Genomic DNA, 16,995 nt, shown 5'->3' on the forward strand with positions numbered 1-16,995 from the left:
GTGGACAATTGGGAAGAATTACCTCCTTACAGATAGCTAAAAAACAATCAATGGTGTCAGTAAGAACGTATCTGAGAAATTGCTAATAGTTTAAAGAACTCCCAGCAACCTCTAGAGTGGAGGTCACTTGTGATCTACCAGTCGACCGCGGGAAGCTGACAGGTGGATCGTGACCTCCCCCAGCCACCGCCATTCTTGTTCACTGCAGAGCGGGGAGCAGGAGGCAGAAAAGTGCTGGGTGGAGGGAGGTAGCTGCCTCAGGGATTGGTTGATAGGTGGTCCTAGCAACCAATCACCAGCTTGTTATGAAATGTTAACTCCAGCAGCTCCTCTCACCTTCCACCCAACACTATGCCGTCTCCTAGGAAGTGCTACCTACACAGTGCTGTATGTATGTGTGGGGTAGGGGGGGTAATGTGAAGGGGGCAGAGGGGACACTACAGTGAGGGGGAGGCATTGTGATGATAAATGGACAGAGGACACTTCTCCGGGGGATGGGGAGGCAGAGGACACTGCTTTGAGGGGGCAGAGGACACATTGTGGGGGGCAGAGGGTGCTGCTATGGGAGGGGGGGGGGTGCAGAGGACACTACAGTGTGTGTGGGAAGGTGATATGAAGGGGGGCAGGGGACAGGTGATATGAAGGGGGGCAGGATTTGGGGGGGGAGGCAGAGACCACTGCTATGGGGGGGTAGAGGACACTAAAGTGGAGGGGTGGTGATTTGAAAGGGGCAGAGGACACTGTGTTGGGGTGTTAGGGGGGGTTTTGAACACCACGTCTATGTCTTTTTATTGGGAGTTTGAACGCCACCTAATACCTATCCCCCATTCCAGGATCTTTGCTTTCCTCCATATTATAGCTCAAAGTTCTGCGAGGGTGAAAGAGAGTGAACCATACATGCCTGGGTAGGGAATTAGGTAGAATGTTCATTCGCGATTTGCTGGGGCCACACATCCAACACTTTGTACATTTTCCTCTTGGTCAAAGAGGGGGGGGGGGCAATGGAATAAGCAGCTTGAATACAAAGAATTCTTTAAAATTCATATTAATATTACATTTTTCAAACAAAGGGTCTGTTTACTGTCCTTCAGACTTTAGGGGGGCTGGATTGTGGCCAACGGGGGTAGACAATGTCCTGGGCTCAGCATCAGTGAGAATAAATAAAGCCTCAGGGTTGGTGGACAGTGGGAGGAAGAGTAGTAGCGTGAATGGTATCTCATCATTGGTATCAGTTAAAGAAATAGTGCCCCATTGTTGGTGTCAGTGGGGGGAATAGTGCTCCATCATTGGTATCAGTGGAAGAAATAGTGTCCGTTGTTGGTGTCAGTTGGGGGAATAGTGCTCCATCATTGGTATCAGTGGAAGAAATAGTGTCCGTTGTTGGTGTCAGTGGGGGGAATAGTGCTCCATCATTGGTATCAGTGGAAGAAATAGTGTCCCGTTGTTGGTGTCAGTGGGGAGAATAGTGCTCCATCATTGGTATCAGTGGAAGAAATAGTGTCCCGTTGTTGGTGTCAGTGGGGGGAATAGTGCTCCATCATTGGTATCAGTGGAAGAAATAATGCCCCATTGTTGGTGTCAGTGGGGGGAATAGTGCCTAATATCATTGGAAAGAATAGTGCCCCAAAGGCTGGTTAAAGGCTAGCAAAGGGCCGCATCTGGCCCTCGGGCTGCAGTATGAAGACCACTGGTGTATTGGATAGGGGTGTTTTTGGTAAATGTCATTAAAGGTGAACTAAGGCAGTTCATAAAGGATTTGATTTTCTTTCTTTCCACCTAGAGCCACATCCAGCTAGGTAAGTATGATTAAATAAAAAATTCCATATTCGGGAACTGAAAATGTTAGATATGTGTTTGGCCGGATTCCCTAAATGACACCCTGTGAAAAAGGAAAACAGCCCTGCTATAAACACAATTCAGATTTGTACATTATGGTCTGTTTTGCAGTAAAAGAAAGACACACAACAGATATTTTCTAACTTACTTGATAGAATAATTACACACCAAGAGGACGGCTTGTCTCCACGTACTTCCCCATACGTTGATGTTGTGACATGTGTTGAGGGCACAGCCTAATTTATTTGATGATGCCCACACCATCTGGAAGGGAGAAGGACCACCTCATTAGTATAAGAATGTATAGTGGACTTGTACATATATTCTTTCTTCAAAGGAAAAAAAATAAATAAAAAAAAAACGATTGTAGTCCCTACATCTAAGGATTGGTAGATACACTTTAAAGCGGGGGTTCACCCTAAAAAAAAAATCTAACATTGCATGGAGCCGACCTATGAGACCGACAGTATGCTGTTTTTTTTTTCTTGCGTACATACCATTTTAGGGCTATTTTCACCCCCGTGGGAGTGGGCGTTCCTAATCACAGGCTGTGATTGACGTGTTTCCGACCGGCGCATACTGCGCGTCACAAGTTGCTGAAAGAAGCCGAACGTCGGTGCGCAGGCGCCGTATAGAGCCGCACCGACGTTCGGCTTCTTTCGGCAACTCGTGAAGCGCAGTATGCGCCAGTCGGAAGCACGTCAATCACAGCCTGTGATTAGGAACGCCCACTCCCGCGGGGCAGCCGGGGGTGAAAATAGCCCTAAAATGGTATGTACGCAAAAAAAAAAAAAACAACAGCATACTGTCGGTCTCATAGCTCGGCTCCATGCAATGTTAGAATTTTTTTTAGGGTGAACCCCCGCTTTAAGCACAAGTAATATTACTGCAAAGGTGTTGCTTCACTTTTGTCCCAACCTTGCACTCAGCCGATATGTATCTCTCTGTTTTTTTAAGGGTGGTATTTGGACTTGGCCTTGTGGGGTGGTATTTGGTTTTGGACTTGTTTCCTCCATGAAGTCCAAATTAAACAAAATCTGAGATTCACCGACATTAAACAGGCCACAGAGACTAATTGCACTCTTGTATTCTTTCATGGTAGATGCAGAACTATCAAGTCAAATGACAGAGGGAAGCAGGCTAACGTTAATCAAAGTCTTAACCTCGGCAGAAGCTGCGGTTCTATCAAGATCTATGGCCAACACAAACAAGGCAATAGATATGTCTAAATGAAAGCCCTTAATGGAATTCATGCCCGGGACGCGTGCGTCAGTGACGGCACTTGCTGAGTTCAAATTCCCGGCTCTTGCCAAATCCTATGCTGTAATCGCTTATTTTAAACCTTTGAATGTTACAATATCTCTGCCTCGGGAAGGTTGGAAAAACAGCTCAAACATAACATTTTCTTTTTTCACCCCCTTTTTTTCCGCCCTCTTTCCTAAAAAATGATTGATCTTCTGCTGCCAGGGTAAATGTTTTAAGATTCCATTTAAGGCTTGAAGCAATGATTGCTGAAAAATGAGCCTGCTCTGAAAATGAGAAGACAGATGGGTCTACTGGAACAGCTGGATACCTTACCACCAATTGGGCTTGTTGATTGATGATGTAATATAACATGATCGCTGGAGAATCTGCCTCTGGCAGTAGGATATGAAAAGGTATAAGATGACCTATAGATAACTAAGGATGAGCAAAGCCGAGTGTTCAAATTTCCTTGAAATTGTAAAAAAATATGAAATTTTTGGCAAAATGTTGCCACTTTGGGAAAGTGCTTTGGAATAAATCGGGAATTAGAATTTAAAGAAACACTGTCACCTTGTAGGCAGGTGCAGTCTATTTCCTCCACTATAGGTGGCACCCTATCAGAGCAGCATCACAGCTTGGGGAGGAAGTCAGGGGAAACTTGGCTTCTCTGTGGTTTCCTGGAGACAGCGTTCCATTTGGGTGTGCTGCATCCAGATGACCCCTGGCGGCCATATTGGATCAACAGAGTCCCTGCTCCCCAGATTTTGGTGCGCATTCAAGTGTAGGGACAGGTTTGCCATCTGTCAGGGACAGTATTGGTGGCAGAGAGAGGTTCCATGCAAGAAGGGACAGCTGAGGGCTAGCAATTGCCTTGGAAACCTTCCCATTTGGGTACAAGACAGCCAGGCGACATTCTGCCCTCCAGACAGGTGCTGTCAGTTTGGCTAATACCTGCTCCACTATACGCTGTTGATATTTGTAAGTGCTCCCAGTTGGATACTCTCCCACCTTGTTTGTTGTGAACTGTTTGCCTTGACTACAATACAAGCTCTGCCTTTTCTACAATGCAAGTTCTGTCTCTTCTGCAGTACAAATTCTGCCTTTGCTACAATACAGTTTCTACCGATTGCACCTGGACTGTTTGTGAATTATTACCACTGCACCATGCTGCACCTACCCACAACCTTACCCATACAGAGCAAATGTTTTTTTAAAGGGTCCCCTGCCCTAGTTATACTCACCATACCACACCCTGCACCTGTGGCCTCCGTTGCATCTGAGGGGTCACCTGTGACAGAAGCTAGGGGAGCAGTGACATCACCCTCTAAATTAGGTGACCATGCTGGGGGGTATTGATTCACTGCTAAATCATAGCACTGCTTATTTACCCAGCATTGGCAGAATCAGAAGTAGTTGGAGATCACTGGTATTGTGTTGTGAGTATAACTAAGGAAGTGGTTGGGGCTTTAGAAACATACTGTCACTTTGTCCTGAATGGACAAGGTGATAATATATCTGTAAATGCCTCCTGATGTTTTTTCCTTTTCTAATTTCCTTCTTTTGGATAAACAAAATGTTGATATCTTGAACTAAGGGGCATACTGCATTTTTTCTGACTGCTACATATGTAACTTTATTTTTTTTGAACCTACGGTTTTCGTTTTTATGTGTCTGGATCAACAAAACCTTAAAACACACAGTATACGGGTAGGTATTATTTACTGACTTTGCTATCTATGTAACTATTTATGTATTTCTATGTGTCATGTCAAACTTCCCTCTTCTGGATCATCCAGACGAAGAATAGTTCAAACAATATACACAGCTGCCTTTTTCAACCTGGGTAACTACCTAGCTTTGTATATAGTGCGTTAATATTTTCTAAAAGCACCGGGCTTATTTAGCCTTCTTCTGGATCCACAGAAATGTTAGAACAGTGTTTCTTAACCTGGGTTCGATTGAACCCCAGGGGTTCGGTGAGTGAGTCTCGCGGGTTCGGCGGAGGTCAAGACACACACCTATACACACTGGTGTAGGGCGCAACATTTAGGGGGGCTCCAGTGTGGACTGTGCCACTCTATTAATTTGTATTCACTGTGTCTGTGCACTGGACCGGCCGCCATATTCAGTCTCGACAATGGTGAGCCGGCGTGCTGTGATTGGGTGAATAAGTCATGTGGCCTGGCCTGAGCTGGCCTGTCTGTGATCACGGCGGTTGCAGGCGGCGCATATCGTGGACAGACAGGATTCGTAAGAGCAGGTGAGACTGAGAGACTCAGACGAGTCATGTTGCTTGCCCGGCCACTGGCAGTGTTTCTGGGACTGGGGGAGAGCGGCCTGAGCGCCGGAGGTCCAGGACGACTAGTATGGCATGTGGACTGGAGTCGGATAAACATTCTGGCTGATTCTGAACGGTAGTGGCTTATTAAAGCGGGGGTTCACCCTATATAAAAAAAAAAAGCGCGAGCTACAGTATGCCTGTCTGTATTTTTTTATCCCCGTACTCACTGTTATATCGTACATAGAAGATTCCGGGGAATGGGCGTTCCTATGGAGAGGGAAGGTGATTGACGGCCGGCCCTGGGACGTCACGCTTCTCCGGAAATAGCCGAAATAGGCTTGGCTCTTCACGGTGCCTGCGCATAGCCTGTGCGCAGGCGCCGTGAAGAGCCGAGACCTACTCCGGCTGTCTTCGGGGAGCGTGACGTGCCAGAGCCGGCCGTCAATCACCCTCCCTCTTGCTAGGAACGCCCATTCCCCGCGGCAGACGGAATCGTCTATGTACGATATAACCGTGAGTACGGGGATAAAAAAATTAAGACCGGCATAGTGTAGCTTGCGCTACTATGCCGGATTTTATGCTGAAATGTTGTTCTGCAGGGTGAACCACCGCTTTAAGTAAATGATATATAACTTGATATATATGATATATAACTTATATACCAAACCTAGAAATCTAGAAAGGATTTTAAAGGTGGACCACATACAAAAAAATAATAATAAAAAAAAGATATTGAGTACAGTACTATGAGGCTCATGCATTTCTTGTGCTAATGTTTGCTGCTAATTTTAATGCAAGCCTTTGGTAGAAGTTGCAGAATTGTTGCATCGATAGGATCCCAGCTGTTGCACAGTGCTTAGATTTAGATAAATATATACCTAAATATATACCTATGTTTTGAATTTGAAAAAATCATATTTTATTTTACCAATTAAGAAGGGTTCGGTGAATGCGCATATGAAACTGGTGGGGTTCAGTACCTCCAACAAGGTTAAGAACCACTGTGTTAGAATGTATAAGAATCGGTTGAACCTTAGATGGCATTTCAAGTGCCTACGTGTCCTGCACGTCGGGAAAAAAAAATAAAGCAAAGTTTATCATCAGGGAACCAAATGTGTTTTTAACATCCGATCTTCTGTCCACCACCATCTGTAAACTGCTTTAAAAGAAGTAGGGGATGCCATGGAACCCGAGGCCAACCACCATTAAAAAAGAAGGCGACCTTGAGTTTCATGTTTTATAAGGAATACGAACAACCAGCTGTCACCCTGTACGCTTCTGCTGATGGTAAAACTGAAATGTGAGAGGAAGACTTTCTTCCTCAAAAAATAAATGTCTGGCTGTAGGATCAGGTGCAGGAGAATCGTTTATGGAAAAATGTTTAACTGCCTGCAGATGTACGCAGAGGTGCCAGAGGAGGGGGTGTGAGCGAATGGGGTTCTCAAGACCTTACTAGAAAGACTCAGCTATAAATGTTACAAGAATTTGCAGGAATAAGGCGTAGGTGTAGGAGGCTCAGTCTGATTTCTAAACTATTGTAAATGCTTCAGTGCACACACATTTATTCAGCAGCAATGAACAGAGCAGAACTCCAAGAATAATCTCACAGAGACGGCAATATATTACTGCCACAGAGGCTTTAACATTCATCATCTGATAACTCATGTCAATACGGGGTCTTTGGTGGCCAAACTCCTGCCTTGTGGCCTGTGGTTAGTTTAAAGTAAACCTTTTCTAGGAGAAACACAGGGTTTGCCATTTGTCCTTCTGAAGATACTTTCTGTGGCACTAACCTGGAACACGTGTGCAGATCTGTTCGGGAGGGCATGGTGCAGGCGGTTCAGAAGGGAATGGTGCAGGCAGGTCAGGAGGGCATGGGGCAGGCAGGCTCAGGAGGGAATGGGGCAGGGAGACTAGGAGGGCATGGTGCAGGGAGGTTAGGAGAGCATGGTGCAGGGAGGTTAGGAGGGCATTGGGCAGGGAGGTTAGAAGGGCATGGTGCAGGCAGGTCTGGAATGCATGGTGCAGGGAGGTCAGGAATTCATGGTGCAGGGAGGTCGGGAATTCATGGTGCAGGGAGGTTAGAAGGGCATGTTGCAGGCAGGTCAGGAGGGCATGGTGCAGGGAGGTTAGAAGGGCATGTTGCAGGCAGGTCAGGAGGGCATGGTGCAGGGAGGTTAGGAGAACATGGTGCAGGGAGGTTAGGAGGACATGGTGCAGGGAGGTTAGGAGGACATGGGGCAGGGAGGTTAGGAGGGTGTAGAGTATTGGGGGGGTCAGAAAGGCACAAACGTTCTTTACTTATGCAGAGTGGTGCAGGGAAGCTGTCGTGACAGAGCTCCATATTCTGATCCCCACCGGCCCTCCTCTCACACATTACACGCAGCCGCATATGCTTTGGATGGATTGGAGGGGGAGAGCTGGTGCAGAGGCGCGCACCGCAGTCAGTGGAAGAGCTCGGGCATGTCACAAGGCCAAACCCTCCGAGCTGTATCCAAAGGCTTTCCCTACCCCGCTGCTGAGTCTGTCTCTGCAGGCGGGGATTGGTTGAGTGTGTGCCTGCACACTCTAAAGCTTTCAGGGTGAAACAGTGTCGGCAACCTGGGGATCTATTCGTGATCCACCTGTTACCTGCCCACGGTCCACAGGTGGTTCGCGATCGACGGGTTGCCGACCCCAGTCCTAGACTGAGCCATTATTGTCGGTGTGCATGGAACTGTATCTGCAGCTGGCAGCCTCTGTACTATTCGGCTTGGTTCACACCAATGCAGGTTGCAGTTTGCATATTCCAGGTGCATTTGGCGTTTTACAATACACATTTTGGAACCATTGAAGTCTTTAGAACCAACATCCCTGACCAGGAGGATATTGTATATGTTGTATCATGTCTTTGGGAGCTATATTTGGATTGAGTCCTTACCTGTGTGTAATGGCTGCACACAGAGCCACTACATTTGTTGGGACAGCTGGGGTTACACTCCCGAGGGTAAGGAAAAGAGTAATGTTGTCTCTCGTCGTACCAAGACTTGACTAGATCCACAATTGACCTATACCTGCAAAAACAAAGTTTATGTGAGCTTGATGGATCATCGGAATGCACCAATAATGTCTCCATTTACTACAAACAACCTGGTTTCTTTTACTGACCTTAAAAATAGGCTAGTACTCACAGGGACAATAATTAGGTGTAGGAATAGGTAGAACTTACTACAGGAGAGGCACTGGTTTGGTATATTGCTTCCCCCTTCTTTCTACACAGGATCTCATGAATACTAATTTCATTGGCAGTTTCCAGAAATTGGTGCTCTTCTTCTCATAGGCCAAAGTCTGAGATTGCTCCATGACACCAAAGGATGTGGACACTGCCACCTCTGCAGTGTGCCTTATCGCTGTTGTAGGGCACAATTCCAAATGCCTGTCCCACTTTTGCCACTCTAAAGAAGCCAACAGCCCTAAGCAACTTGGTCAATGCAGACTCTCATGAATGGGGTAATACACTGGTATGCCATCACCCATGGCTCCAGCACACTTTTACAACTCAAATTGGAATGCCACCAAGGCCACCCACCCAACTTGGACCTAATGTGGTGTGGGACAATTTTAAAACAATGCCACCAAGGCCACCCACCCAACTTGGACCTAATGTGATGTGGGACAATTTTAAAACAATGAACACAAGACTAAATATGGATCACTTGTTTGATTAGTAAGCGCACCAAGCTTTTTTGCGGTGACCACATTGATGGCCAACAGCAGGTACTGTGCATTTGGGCTGTCTATCATGCCCATTTTGAGCAGATAACAAGCGGGTGAGAAGACAGGGTTTGATCCATACACAGGCCAACAACGGCAGGTAGGCCTCTATTGACTTTTCTTGATTACTGATAAGACAAATAAGAAAATGTGAACTGACTATACAATACCTTTAATTTAAATGTCACATTTTAGTAGACTGACCACCAGTCTCGGCCCGTCCATAGGGGGTGCCCGGCGCCGCCCCCCCGCCTGTAGTCATAAAAAAAAAAAAAAAACGGGCCCTTTAAGGCTTTTAAAAATTCGTTTTGCAGCGCCGCGCAAATAACATGCACTCATGCATTGCATGAGTGTATGTTATTGTGGCCAGCCTATTCAGATAACCGGACATTGGGCGCTGATTATCTGAATAAGGACAGCTGGTTGGCTGTGCGGAAGTGCCTATCAGAGCCAGCGGCTTTCCCAGTACAGCCCTTCAGCTCCCGGATGTCTTATCCTCGGAACGTAGTGGGCTACGTCCCTTGGATAAGACTCAGCCAATCAGGTTCACTGATTCTAGTTATCAGTAACCTGATTGGCTGAAGCGTCATCAAGGGCGGCAGAAGACATCGAGGGACCGTGGAAGGAGGATGGCGAACCCCAGAAAGGTAAGTGCCGGGCGGGGGGGGGGGGGCAATCTGACTGGCAGCATTTTACAGGGCACAGTGGGGACAATTGATGTGGGCACAGTGGCGAACAATTGATGTGGGCACAGTGGCGAACAATTGATGTGGGCACAGTGGCGACAATTGATGTGGGCACAGTGGCGACAATTGATGTGGGCACAGTGGCGACAATTGATGTGGGCACAATTGATGTGGGCACAGTGGGGACAATTGATGTGGGCACAGTGGGGACAATTGATGGCATGGCACAGTGGCTGCGTTTGATGGCACAGTGGCTGCGTTTGGCATGGCACAGTGGTGACAATTGATGGCACAGTGGGGTGACAATTAATGGCACAGTGGCGACAATTGATGGCATGGCACAGTGGCTGCATTTGATGGGCACAGTGGCTGCCTTTGATGGGCACAGTGGCTGCCTTTGATGGGCACAGTGGCTGCCTTTGATGGGCACAGTGGCTGCCTTTGATGGGCACAGTGAGGCTGCAATTGTCTTTTTTTTTCATTTGTTTGCGCCCCCCTAAATATTTTGAGCACCAGCCGCCAATGCTGACCACTTTATTAATTTTCATTAGCTGCCTAAAATTTAGAATGAATCATGGATATGATATTGAATAGCCAAAGCACTGAAAGCAGCAAAAGGCTTCTCTGTAGTATGTAAGCAAGATTGAACAGGGAGACTCTGAGTGACAAAAAAGGGTGATCACCGCCATTGTAAGGGCTAGAGACATAGCTCTCACATCTGTTAGTGTGGAGATATCAGTGTTTGCACTGGTCTATTTACTTAGTGGAGAGAACAGGCTGATCACAGCTGGAAAACTGGAAACACTGTCCTTATCTCTGCTTCTTTTAGGGGAACCTCCTCTCATTTTTGGCTAGACAATGTAGTCGCTCTTGGCATACCTCCCCCAGCTGAATGTGTTTCTATGCAAGCAACCCATACCTGTTAACAGAACTGCTGAGAAGCTATGAGGCTATCAGTGATCCAAAACAGGTATAGAGGCACTCATGGTTCTGGCAGTGGACATACGTCAAAGCAACAGCATTTGACTGTCAACTATCCAGGGCCGATCCTAGGGTCACAGGCGCCTGGGTGCAGAAATATTTCTGGCGCCCCCACATGGGCGCCACCATCGTTTTACTAACCCCTCCCCTTTACAAATGTTTCTATGGCAATGACTCAACCACAGAGATGCTCCCCCACGAAGTCTTCATCAACCTGGAATCCTTACAATAAAAAAATACAGTACTTTATTGGGACCTGGAGGAGGGCCTCTCTGATGGACACAGAGAGGGCTTCATACTACAGACGTGATACAGGAGATGGTCAGAGACTGCAGACATAGTACAGGAGATGATCAGAGAGAACTCTGGCACTTTGGCACCCCTACCTCTGCAGGCGCCTGGGTGCAATGCACCCTGTGCACCCTGCCTAGGATCGGCCCTGCAACTATCCTCAATGCTTTCAATGATGGAAGAACTGCTGGGCTGTCAGACTTTGGAAGCCTACCATGAAAACATTGGAATTCCATACCTCCCAACTTTTTGAGATGGGAACGAGGGACACCTATCAGCAATAGTATGTAGACATAGGTCACACCCCTTGCCACGCCCCCTCAAAGGAGAATTGTACAAAAATAAACAAGATTGGTTAAACCCACAAGTGCTTTTTTTTCACCAATACTATTCCTTTATATTGGCTTTTGGAATTTACAAATGCAGCAATTTAGAAATCTGATGAAAGGTTTAGTGCTGGAAAACACTTTTTGATAGTTAAAAAGTGCATTTTATATACATCTATATTGATCAGGCCAAAATGAGGGACAAATAAGGAGGAATTTGGGACAGAGTAACAAATTAGGGACAGTCTCTCGAAATCAGGAACAGTTGGGAGCTATGGAATTCAACAGGAACACCTCTACTTTGTTTCCTATTCAGACTCAATGGTTTTTAAAGCAGCTTATGGTTCCAACCCTGATGCCGCGTACACACGATCATTTTTCGGCATGAAAAAAACAACTTTTTTCAGCATTTCGAAAAAACGTCATTTTTTCCAACTTCATCATTAAAACGGCCTTGCCTACACACAATCAGTTTTTAAAAAATGCTCTAGCAAAGCACGGTGACGTACAACACGGCACGACGGCACTATAAAGGGGAAGTTCCATGCGGATGACGCCACCCTTGGGGCTGCTTTATCTGATTTCGTGTTCGTAAAAGACGATTTGCGATTTTCTGTCTGTCACAGCGTGATGAATGTGCTTACTCCATTACGAACGGTAGTTTTACTAGAACAAGCGCTCCCGTCTCATAACTTGCTTCTGAGCATGCGCTGGTTTTTAACGTCGTTTTAGCCCACACACGATCATTTTTTACAACCCGAAAAACGACATCGTTTAAAACGTTGTTAAAAAATGCAGCATGTTCGATTTTTTTTTTTGTCGTTTTTCAGAACCCGAAAAATGATCATTATAAATTACATTTTTTAAAAATGTTTTTTTTTTCATGCCGAAAAATGATCGTGTGTACGCGGCATTAGAGGTGAACCCCTTATTGCCGATATAATACATAAATTAATGCAGTTCTGTAACCATTAATACATCTGTAAATGCATTTTTTTTTCATTCAAGCAGTGTAATGCTCTGAAATTGACCTGATATCAATCTCTTGCAGGAGGAAAAAGTCGAGTGCCAGAGAACTGAGCTGATCAGTCTACTGCTTCTCCTTATTCTGCCAAGTCAAAGGCTGGGGGAGGCAAAAGACCTAGTGTTAGGTCTTAACTGCAGGAGAGAAATACTGTGGGTCCCTTGCCTTGCCAGATAGGATTTTGCTATGTGGCAGTCAGTGACATTGACCAGCATTGCCATGTGGCCATATAAGGTCAAAGATGTCATGAGCATTTGTGTACATGCAGGCCACAGTTGATTGGGTTGTAGTGGGTGGAAGTGACAGCTTCCTTCTTGGAATTGGTCTAAGTTTGTACCAAACTCAGGCTCATCTATGCAAACTACTACATAAATAAATCGGTGGGGAGATTTTTTTGAGGCAGAACTTCCTAAAGCATATCTAAAGCCAAAATGTGTGTTTTTTTTTGTTCTTTTTAGAACTTTCTTCCACATGGGAGATTTACCATTACTTCCTGATCTGTGGACAGTGCCGGGACAAGGCCATCCAGTGCCCAGGGCAAAAATGGCAACCTGCGCCTCCCCCTTCTTTACTTAAGATTAGGGCAACCACATCCCTGCAATAAACCATTGTGCAGAATGGCAGCCATCCCTCTTGCCCACCCCTTGTCCTGGCCCTGCCTGTATAGTAAGTAAGAGAAAAGGTCTTCCAAGTTAAGGGAATTCCCTCTTAGACAGTTGTCACCAGGACTAGTGTTCCCATTGGACGATCCCACTATTCCTGTTCTGGTGGCAACATCATTTTGGACTTTGTCACTTTCAATCCTGTGACAATGGTTACCAGGAGAAATAGAGGAGTGATTTTGGCCCTTCAACACTCTAAAAACTTGAAAAATATGATCTGGCTATAGAGAAGTTGTTTAGATGAATGTTCATGAAACACCTTACAACACCGTGAACTAAAAAAATAAATAATAAAAAAACGATGTTCTAGATATAGAGACATATGAAGTTGTGTATATAAATGTCCTTGAGACACCTTACTATGAAGTGAGCTAAAAATAATAAAAATAAAATAAAAACATTTTAAAAACCTTAAATATGCTTTGGGTATAGAGAAGTGAAGTTGTTTCGCTGAATGCCCATGAGATGCCATACAGTAGAGTGAACTAAAAATGAAAAAAATAAATAAAATAATAATAAAAATAAGTTCTGGCTATAGAGGCATGCGACGTTGTGTAGCTGGATGTCCATGTGACACGTTACAATAGTGTGAACCCATGAATGACAACTCTGTCCTGGCTAGGTTGGGCACACAAAGTTGTCAGTTGGCAGGCTCATGGGAACCTTATCAGCTCCGATATAGATGCTTCCACTAGCCAGGAATTATGGATTGCCTCTCTCCTGTAGACAGATGGGTTGTCAGGATACTTCCTCTTTTAGGATTTGCTGGGATAGTAAGAGCCACAATTTTTTTTATGTTGTTTATGAGAGAAGTCGACAGATAGCATACCTCGGAGGGGAAGGAGGGTGACGAGCGCCCGCCGGAAATCACCGAGCCGCCATCTCCTCTCGGCTCTCACTCGGCTGTCACGTCACACACGCACAGTCCCGCCTCCGCCACCAGCATTGGACCAGTGTTCTGTCTGTCACAGGAGATGATCCAATGTCGATGGCGGAGGCGGGACTGTGCGTGTGTGACGTGACAGCCGAGTGAGAGCCGAGAGGAGATGACGGCTCGGTGATTTCCGGCGGGGCGCTCGTCCCCCTCCTTCCCCTCCGAGGTATGCCATAGGTACGCGCTACAGTCTCGGCCAGCGCTGCCATTCCCGCCCCTTCACCACAGAATGAGAATGCTGAACATTTGGGTATAGAAGCCCCAAGCCGCGCTACAGGTGTCAGGTAAAAGAAATTCTGCTTATTTTTTGTGACATCATGAAAGTCTAGATGGGAGAATAAGAAGTAATTTTAAGAATTCATAAAAAGTTTGTGTCTAATGTCAAATAGTGATTATAAATAACTATAACTGTAACTGTAGTTTTTCCAGAAAATTCCCTCTTAAAATTGGGGTGCGCGTTATACGCCGATAAATACGGTAAGTACCGTATATACTATCGAGTATAAGCCAACCCGAATATAAGCCGAGGCACCTAATTTTACCACCAAAAAATGGGAAAATTTATTGACGCGAGGATAAGCCTAGGGTGTCCATCTGCATGCCTCACTGTGTTCATGCCTCAGTGTGCCCATGCCTCAGTGTGCCCATGCCTCAGTGTGCCCATGCCTCAGTGTGCCCATGCCTCAGTGTGCCCTTGCCTCACTGTGCCCATGACTAGACTGACATTTAACATGGGAGTCTATTGAAGGTGTGCCCGGCTTTGAAAAATCGGTGCTCCCCAGCCGTATGTCCCCCAGACAACAAACCTTGCACACTTGTAGAGGAGAAATGGGGCTACATGTGTGCCAATTTCCGGGTCCAGGGAACCTATGACTGGCCGGTACCAGGTTCCCAAAGTCACCAGAGAAATGACCGTTTAACATGGGAGTCTATAGAAGGGGTGCCGGGCTTTGAAAAATCGGTGCTCCGCGACCGTAGGTCCCCCGGACAACATACTTTGCACACTTGTAGAGGAATGTGTGCCAAGTTTGGTGTCCAGGGGGCCTACGGCCGGCCAGTACCGGGTCCCCAAAGCCCGGGAGATCAGGTGCAAAAAGGTGACTTTATAAGCCGAGGGGGGGCATTTTCAGCACATAAAAATGTGTTGAAAAACTTGGCTTCTACTCGAGTATATACGGTAACTATTTAAACAAATGGAATTAAAGGGGTTTTCCACCTTTTTTTTAAGTTTATTAAAAGTCAGCAGCTACAAAAAGTGTAGCTGCTGGCTTTTAATAAACAGACACTTACCTGCTCCACGGCTCCAGCGACGCGCCGGTCGGGACTCCGCTCCTCGCCCCTCCTCGCCGGCCGGCGTCTTCATTCTTAGTGTGGGCACCCGGCAGTGACAGCTTTCGGCGTCACGGCTGGGCACCCACTGCGCATGCGCTGGTGGCGCGGCGCCGTCTGATTGGACAGGCCCTCGCCTACAGGGAGGGGCTGTGAAAAGGCGATTAAGCTAATCGCCTTTCCAGCCCCTCGGCGGAAGGAGGAAGTGGGACAGAAAGTCTCCTTCTCCTGAAGCCCCCACTCCCCCCCCCAAAAAAAATTACATGCCAAATGTGGCATGTAAGGGGGCGAGGAGTGGGTTAAGCGGAAGTTCCATTTTTAGGTGGAACTCCGCTTTAAATAGAGAGAGGGGGTGAGAGAGAGAAAAGAGGGGGGGGAGTAGAGAGAGAGGGTTGAGAGATAGTGAGAGAGAGTGAGAGAGAGTGGGTACCTTTGGGTAGTCAGGGCTTGGCAGAATTAGTGACTCGCTCTTTCCACTGGGGCTGGGCCAATCTGAAGGAAGGGGACTGGAGCTGCAGCTCCAATAGTCCCTATGTTAATTCAGAGCTGAGTAGTAGCAGTAGCAGTAATAGTGTTAGCAGCAGCAGCAGTAGTAGTAGTAGCAATAGTAGCAGCAGTAGTAGTAGTAGCAATAGTAGCAGCAGTAGTAGTAGTAGTCAGGGCCGATAGGCTCACTATGCAAGCCGCTTAGGGGCCCGTAAATTAATAGAGGCCCCGCCTGATGAGAAGTAATTTTCGACCCCTTACCCCGCTTCTCAACACGCTGGATGCATGGTAAATGGGAGAAGAGGTAAGAAGTCCCCGCTTCTCACTTTAATGTAAGATGTAATTTCCGACAGCAGACCCCCCCCTCCCCGCTTCTCAACTTTAATCTTTAATGTGACATGTCACTGTCGGCAGCGCCTAAACCCCCCCCCCCCCCCCGCTTCTCAACTTTAATGTGACATGTCATTTTGCTTAGGGCCCCAGGGAGGTCAGGATCGGCACTGGTAGTAGTAGTAGTAGTAGCAATAGTAGCAGCAGCAGCAGTAGTAGTATTAGTCATAGTAGTAGCAGTAGTAGTATTAGTCGTAGTAGTAGTAGCAATAGTAGCAGTAGGCGGAGGGGGAGGAGAAAGAAATCTCTTTTTACTTCCTCTTAAACTTGCCCCCACTCAATCCAAAATGAAACAAAAAGATTTGGCAGTACATAGACTTTAAAGGCCTAACAGGCAATGATGATATTACCCAGAGGGCCTTCCTCTTTTTGCAGAGAGTTATTTGCATTTCCCAGGTGGTTTTCCTGATATTTCCTTATCTATTGTTAGTAACACAGTGAAGTCACTCACTTGGAGCTACATGTGTTGACCAGCCCCATGTTGATGAAGCCCATTAGGCCAAAGCATTTCTATCCATGGGTTGTGTTCTGCTTCAGCAGAGACCATGTATTGTAAAGTTTTAAACACTCATAAAAAAAAAATTGCATTTAAAAGTCTAATAATTTGCATGTAGATCAGAGAGAGATGAATTATGATTGGCTGTGATCGGTTGCTCCAAATTAATAGGGAGCCAATGCAGATTTTCCAGCACAGGAGTCATGTGGTCTGCCTAGCACCATTATCTTTTTTTAGCAACTATTCATACATAAAGCAAATACAGAGGAATGAGT

General features: G+C 46.3%; 1 protein-coding gene across 1 annotated transcript in view; it reads right to left on the bottom strand.

Moving 5' to 3' along the window:
* Positions 1–16,995, bottom strand: part of R3HDML (R3H domain containing like) — a 31,755-nt gene that overhangs the window by 2,614 nt on the left and 12,146 nt on the right. Inside the window, exons 3-4 of the mRNA XM_040329854.1 lie at positions 8,283–8,415; positions 1,985–2,100 (exon numbers count right to left, since the gene is read on the bottom strand). Coding sequence (XP_040185788.1) covers positions 1,985–2,100; positions 8,283–8,415 — 249 coding nt within the window. The remainder of the gene's footprint in view (positions 1–1,984; positions 2,101–8,282; positions 8,416–16,995) is intronic.

Source organism: Rana temporaria, chromosome 12 (genome assembly GCF_905171775.1).
Source record: "Rana temporaria chromosome 12, aRanTem1.1, whole genome shotgun sequence".
NCBI lineage: Eukaryota > Metazoa > Chordata > Amphibia > Anura > Ranidae > Rana > Rana temporaria.